Genomic DNA, 7500 nt, shown 5'->3' with positions numbered 1-7500 from the left:
CATCAAGACGTGAAGAAACTTGGGCGACGCTTCGAGAAGTGGCATTCACCCAAGGACAAACAAAGCGGTAAAGGAAAGCAACCCTGTGGATACTGCGGACAAACAGGCACACACGAGGAAGGCAAGAACTGTCCAGCGTATGGAAAAAAATGTATGAAATGTCAAAAGTTCAACCACTTCAGTTCAGTGTGTAAGTCCAAAGGCCCGCACAACAGTAAGAAAGGCAACGACCAAAAACGTGATCACAAGCCACCGGAGAATCCAAGACACAAGCGCCGTGTAAAGAGAACCACTGAAGGAGAAGATGCCGACAACTCAACAAGTTCCGATGACGAGTTCTTCTGCCAAGCCGTAAGACACCTGAAGCAAGTGAAGAAAATCAAAACCGATGGTGAAGACAGAACCGTATCAGTGAAGATAGAAGATGTTGATGTAAGAGCTGAGCCTGACAGCGGAGCAGAAGTAAATGTCATGGATGAACACCAATTTAAAGCATTGACAAACCGGTCCAGTGTGAAACTTACACTACAACCGAGCAGAGTAAAGTTAAGCACCTTGCAGAGTGAGCTACCCGTGAAAGGAGAGTCCACAGCCACAATAAGGAACCAGACCTGTGGAGCAGTCGCAAGATTTGTTGTGACCAGAGGAAGAATCAACTCCCCACCCCTCATCAGCAAAAGTACCCTTCAAGAGCTGGGTATGTTACAGATCAGAGCAGATGGTTCTTTTGCCGAGACCAATGACTTGAGAATCCAGGAAGAACCACCAGACGTCAAAAGTGTCAAGCGAGATAAAGATCTCAAACCTGGAATCAAAGAAATGACTGATCAATACAGTGACGTATTTAAGGGTATCGGGAAGATTAGAGACATTAAGAATGGAAAAGAGTTCTATGCGAAGTTCAGCATGAGACCAGAAGCAGTGCCCGTAGCTCAAAGACCGAGACCAGTGGCTTACTACCTGCAAGAGCCATTGAAGCAATGGCTGGGCCAATGTGTAGAAGAGGAGATATTCGAAGAAGTTCCTGAAGGCGAGGCAGTCACATGGTGCTCACCCCTGGTTGTTCAACCAAAGCCGAAGTTCAACACTGTAGACAAGGAGAAACTTGAACCGCACATGATCAGGGCCAGCGTGGACCTCAGGGTACCAAACCAATTCATGGAAAGAAATAGGATCACCCAGGGACCTATTGTTGAAGACTTCATGTACAAATTTCATGATTGCACTGTGTTCTCCAAACTTGACATGCGGCAGGGGTACCACCAACTCCTACTCGATCCAGAGTCCAGAAAAATTGCCACTTTTAGCATCCCGTGGGGGAACATGCGACCAAAACGTCTAATCTTTGGAGCAAAAGCCTCGCAAGATCTCTTTGACGAAGCTATCTACTGAATATTTGGAGACATACCAAGATGCCTCAACCAACGGGATGATATCCTGCTAGGAGGAAGAAACATGGAGGAGCACAACAAGACATTGGAAGCAGTCCTGCAGAGAGCAATGGATTTTGGAATCACATTCAATCCTGACAAGTGCCAGTTTGGAGTCGAGGAGATAGAGTTCTACGGACACAAATTCACGAAAGACGGATTAAAGCCAAACCCAGACAAAATCAGAGCTGTCAAAGAAAGCAGTCCACCAAAATCAAAAGAAGCGGTGCGAAGTTTCCTTGGCATGACGGGATACCTTTCAAAGTTCATCCCAAGATACCCATCACTAACTGCACCATTGCGAAAGCTAACCCACAAAGATACAAAGTTCAAATGGGGAGCAGAAGAGAATGAAGCATTTGAGAACCTGAAAGCAAGCATAACTAGTGAAAGCACAATGGCATACTTCAACCCAGCTAGACCAATCGTTGTGAGAGTGGAAGCCAGTTTCCATGAAGGGCTCTCAGCCGGATTATTCCAAGAGACAGGTTGTGGTCTCCAGCCAGTTCACTTCATTAGTCGTACCATGACCGACACGGAGAAACGGTACAGCCAGACAGAAAAAGACGCCCTGTCAGTACATTGGGCGAAGAACAGGTTCAGCATTTACCTCCTTGGAGCACCGAAATTCAAGATCATCACTGCCCACAAGCCACTGCTCCCACTGTTTAACAAGGCAGCCATGCGACTCCCACCAAGAATTGAAAAATGGGTGATGGGAATGCAAGATGTCGACTTCGAGCTAATCTATGAGCCTGGAAAAGATGACGCAGACCCCCTTGACTTCCTGTCAAGACACCCATTGCCAGAGAAAGGAAAGGATGCTGTAGAGAGAGTAATCAAATATGTCTTGAAAGCCGAGCATGCTGTCGTTGTAGATCAGATCAAGGAAGAAACTTGCAAAGATACCCAACTTCAGAAACTGTCCGCCAGGATACTGACGGGGGACTGGGAACGTTACAAAAAGGACCCAGACATTGCACCATTCTACAGTGTGCAGAATGAATTGTATACAGTGGATGGCCTACTCTTTCGTATGAATCAGATCATCATCCCCAGAAGCCTGCAGAGACAAGTCATTAAGGCTGCACACCACCTCGGACATCTGGGAATGACCAAAACAAAGCAAATGATAAGAGGAAAGTATTGGTGTCCAACCATGAACACCATGATCGAACAGATCATTGGACAGTGTTACGAATGCCAGGTTACCACAAAGCAGCACAGGCAGGAACCCATCAAAGTCACAGACATACCCAAGAAACCGTGGGATGTCATAGCTGTAGACTTCAGTGGACCATACCCTGATGGCCATTATAATCTAGTAGCCATAGACAAGAGAACAAGATATCCTGAAGTCGCGAAGACCCACTCAACAGCTTTTCAACCAACCAAGGAAAAGCTCAAAACAATGTTTGCCACTCATGGCACCCCAAGACAGCTGGAAAGTGACAACGGACCACCGTTTAATTCCAGAGAGTTTGCAGAATTCGCTAAAACAGAGGGATTCCACCATCATCGAGTCACCCCAGAACATGCACGTGCTAATGGCGAAGCGGAAAGCTTCATGAAACTGCTTAATAAGACAGAGCAGATCACCCACCTTAAAGGCGGGAATAGCAGCATAGCTATTCAAGAAATGCTGACAGGCTACCGCTCAACACCACACCCTGCCACCGGAATAGCACCCTATGAAGCCCTCATGAACAGACAAGTGAGAACCAAATTAGACCATGAAACGAGGGAGAGCAGCGAGAATGCTCGTGACACAGCCATCAATGAGAGGGATGAGAGATACAAAGAGAAGCTCAAACAGAATGCTGAGAACAGGAACACTAAGGCACACAACTTTATTGTAGGAGATCATATATTGTTGAAGCAAAAGAAGAGGAACAAATGGTCCACAGCATATGAACCAGCTTTCTACACCGTAATCCGAACCGACGGATCAAGCATTGCCGCACGTCGAATCACAGATGGACGGGAAGTGTATCGGGACGCAAACCAGTTCAAGATTGCCAACGCTTTGGTCCAAGACAATGCCAGTGAAGAGTGGGACGACCGGGAAGGAGAACCGACCACAGAGGATTGGAGAGAGAAAATCCTGCTGAATGCCAACCCTCAGTCAGTCCAAGAGGAGGTTATCTCCAGCACAGAGGAAATGGTCGAAACCAGCAGCAGTGACCTGCAGTGACAAAACGGAACAGAACAAACCAACTGAGTCCTCAGCAGCTGTAGCCAGACCAAGGCGTGATCGGAGGCGACCAGACTATCTGAAAGACTCTGTTACCTAGACTGTACTAAGCTTATGCTCACTGGACATAGACATTTATATGCCCTGAACATTTTCTGTTTAAGCGTAGAACATTGGACATTTTGGGACATTGTTGTCTAGTTGCGTTTTATTTAAGGAAAAGACCGTCTCTGGAAAAAGGGAGAAATGTAATATCCAGTCCAGCATTCCGACAATTCCAGTATAGTTCAGTTTCGCACATGTGCATAAGTATCGTCTTTTGTAGAGCCACGTTGTGAGATGTAGTCGGCAAAGTGATAGCTTATGTTATTAAACGGCATTTAAACAGAGAAGACTCGCGGTTGTTACACGATCCAGCACATGCCAGCAGAGTCGGCTCGTAGTGATGGGGAGATAAGGAGGCTTGAGCTATTTTTACCGTCTACTGTCTACCGTCAGGGAGATAAGTTCAGGCTTTTAGTCACGCGACGGAAGTCATCTGTCACGCCGATCGTGGAGCGGCGTTCCCCCCTTTTACACCAACATTGTCTTTTGCTTTTTGTTATTGTAGTGTGTCTTAAATTTAAATACCAGCAGGAACTGCAACATTAATGTCCCGTTTAACCCATTTTAACCCTTTCACCCCTAAACCGGCCAAACTTAGTATTTTACTCTGTCTAACGCCAGGCAATTTTATTCGTCAATGGGAACCCTCAGGAGTCAATGGGTTAAAGTTCCCCCTACCTTCACTATATCATTGAACAAATTTATCGCACTACTCACCTCTGTGTTTCACAACAAAATACTCATCACACCATTTCTTGAACTTGGGATAGTATGATGGATCATGTTGATCACAAAACCCTTTAAGAGTTCTGTGAAAATGCTTAACATCCTGTATTAAAAAAAAATAAATTAAATTAAAGTGCCTATGAACTAAAAAATATCTTTTGTTTACTTTAAAGACTTTTCAAAATGATGAAGAATGGTGTTTTCTATTTTGGAATAATCTTCTCTAGTTCCAGAAATATTCAAGTTTTTGTTAAACACAACCTGTACAAATGACTGTGCAGTAATAAATCACAAAATTGGCAATAGCTTCGAAAATATTGGACGGACGTTGTTCAAATTTGGCAGCAGTTATATATGTCACGGAAGACACAAAGTGATACCCTCTGTGCTGTTGCCATGGCAACCATTTGGGCTGCTGGGTCAATTTAACGCAGGATTGATTTCATTGGTTATTGTCGTAATAAGACATGTTCACTCTCGCTAAACTTTTACAGAGATGTAAAGCACTTTGGGCAGAACATGCGTTTCAAGTCTGACCATCTGCCTGTACTTATCTGTTCAAAATCTGAGACATTTGGTTCATTGCAGAGAGGGACTGGAAATGAGAGTGTCGCCATGGCAACATCTTAATGGAAGTTACTTTGTGCGTTATCTGATGCACATTACTGGTGCCACATTTAAATATCATTACTCCAAGATAAAATAAACATTCCTCTGTGACAACATTACAATTTGCATTTTGAAAAAAACACCAAAAATGAAAAAGTGTGATGTAAAGTCTATTTTCTGACATTTCCTCAGTTCACTTCCAAATATTGTCTTATGAGATGCTATTGTAAAACATGATTGTCAGTTATGACCTCTTTTCCTTGTGAGGTTGCCTTTGTTTTAGCCAAACAGCGCATCTCTGTCATAAATTTGCACATCATGGAAAACTTTGTCAAACTGCCAAGTGTACACACTTGTGATACACCCCACTAAATTACTTGAAGAGTTTGATATATACCTATACAAAAACCTAGATGTTTCTATTCAAGGAACCAGTTAACCAAAAAACTAAAAACTTAACAAACCTCTTCATCAAGATAATACGGTGTCAGGTCAGTTCCTCCACCAAACCAGCTGTGCTTCCTTCCACTTTCTTCTTGGACTTCAAAGTAACGATAGTTGAAGTGTAAGGTTGGAACGAATGGATTCCGTGGATGAATAACTGAGCTGATTCCAGCAGCAAAAAAAGTGAATTTGTCTCCTTTGAGATCGGTGCCTCTGTTCCTCATCTGTTGCATGGCTTGTTGAGGTAACTTGCCATAAACCACAGAAACATTAACGCCCGCTTTTTCAAATACTTTTCCTGTGTTATAACAAACAAAAAATGACAATATTGGAGGTGGTCATACATCAAATATGTGTAGTGTTTCAATAGCATACAAGCTACTGAGAGCCTTGTTTCTCCAGCCTGGAACAATTCTAGTCCAATTTGCAGGGGAATAGCAATAGAAAGTCACACAAGCAATAGCCTTTGGAAAGATTCTAGAATACCCAGCCACTATTGTATCCCCCCCCCCCCCCCCCCTTAAGAGCACAAATCTATACCCTTATCTCAAAGAAACAATTCTCGCCCTTGAAGGGGCAGGGGGGTGCAGGTGACAAAAAACGCCCCCCCCCCCCCCCCCCAATAGCTTAGCTTACCATCTTGCATAACACAGCTGATACCACCGCCCCCTTCCTTTCTCATCCAGCGATCCACGCGAAACCCTCGACCTTCGATTGCAGCTAACTTCCTGCAAATATCCCCTTGCACACCCAAAATCATGATCTCTACGCGGCTCTTCATGTCACCCATGCTATTCTCCAACTTGTCTAGTTCTGTTAAAGGTTCAGCCATAAATTTGGAGACGTTCAAAGATTGCGGTCTTTCGCGCGCCATTGCAAATGAAAATCCAAAAGCGGTACCCATGCCTATCGCCAAAATGGCTCCAGTTTTATGAGTGTTTAGCGAACGAAAAATTCCCAAAAGTCGGGTTCCAAAAGCCATTTTGAAACTTTTCCTTCGCGCAAAGCTTGCCCAATATTAGGTTGATGCCAACCATACACAACGTATCGAGGAATAGACAAAGCCGCTGAAGGGAAGGTTTTCGAAATGCGGACTCTAGATATTCAATTTGGATCTCCCGGATGTTACTTGCCTCTTCCACTGTGTCCCTTGCAAAGGTAAGAGAACGAAGGGAAACAGCTGCTTTAAATCGACTTCCATCCAGCATGTGTTAGGATCTCATGGGCTTACTTTCATAGAATTCCTTGCTCAACAATCTTTCTTTCTTCGTACGGTTGTCATTTCTCTAATAAAGAATTATTTCTTGTTTTATCTCTCTTGTTCCATCAGACGGTCAATTTGAGTTCTGTTCATGGTTTACGACCGGTGTGGAAAAGTTACTTTAGTGAGCTATATCCCGTTTCGAATTATTAGCAAGAAGTTGAACTCTCCGTAGTAATGACTGAATGTTTTCTAAAAGGCAATTTCTGGAATACCCCAAATTTAATAATAATAATAATAATAATATCTTTATTTAGACTGAAAAGACCGAACATTAAAATCAAAAGATTTGCTGGTATAAACCGGTGATCTGTAAAAATAGTAATATTGTAAAGAGATAATAATGTGTACAGACACCCAAACAGTGTTTTTCTGGTTAAGGTCATGTAACAGTAAATCCGGAGCAATTACAGAATACAGGGCCACTTTCAAGACTGGTAGAGGTACTGCAGTGGCTCATTTGGCTCGGCGTTGCAATTGGATCTTAGAACGAGTCATATTGGATAATAGACCATTCAAAAGAAATTTTATGGCTGCCCCTCTCTTGCTAAAAAATTGAACGATTCGTTCTCAAATTTAAGTTTCTTTAATATTTCAGTTTAGAGGATTAGAAAGGGTAATCAGTGTTTACCTTTTGTGACAAGTTAAGGTGGATTCACTTTGCTACAGAACTCATGGTCCAAATCGGATTACTCAATGTTGTAACCGATTCGTGATTTGAATTGGGTACA

The 7500-nt window shown here is 43.3% G+C and overlaps 2 protein-coding genes across 2 annotated transcripts in view; one reads left to right on the top strand and one right to left on the bottom strand.

The window, feature by feature from the left end:
* LOC137975428 (oxygen-dependent coproporphyrinogen-III oxidase-like) overlaps window positions 1-6564 on the bottom strand; it is a 17086-nt gene extending 10522 nt beyond the window's left edge. The window contains exons 1-3 of the mRNA XM_068822554.1: window positions 6145-6564; window positions 5529-5806; window positions 4447-4558 (exon numbers count right to left, since the gene is read on the bottom strand). Coding sequence (XP_068678655.1) covers window positions 4447-4558; window positions 5529-5806; window positions 6145-6490 — 736 coding nt within the window. The 5' untranslated portion in view covers window positions 6491-6564. The remainder of the gene's footprint in view (window positions 1-4446; window positions 4559-5528; window positions 5807-6144) is intronic.
* A 33-nt stretch (window positions 6565-6597) lies between these two features.
* Window positions 6598-7500, top strand: part of LOC137975724 (large ribosomal subunit protein eL6-like) — an 11242-nt gene continuing 10339 nt past the window's right edge. The window contains exon 1 of the mRNA XM_068822893.1: window positions 6598-6666. Coding sequence (XP_068678994.1) covers window positions 6631-6666 — 36 coding nt within the window. The 5' untranslated portion in view covers window positions 6598-6630. The remainder of the gene's footprint in view (window positions 6667-7500) is intronic.

The sequence above is a fragment of the Montipora foliosa genome, chromosome 11, assembly GCF_036669935.1.
Source record: "Montipora foliosa isolate CH-2021 chromosome 11, ASM3666993v2, whole genome shotgun sequence".
Classification (NCBI taxonomy): Eukaryota; Metazoa; Cnidaria; class Anthozoa; order Scleractinia; family Acroporidae; genus Montipora; species Montipora foliosa.
This window is presented reverse-complemented; position numbering and strand designations above follow the sequence as displayed.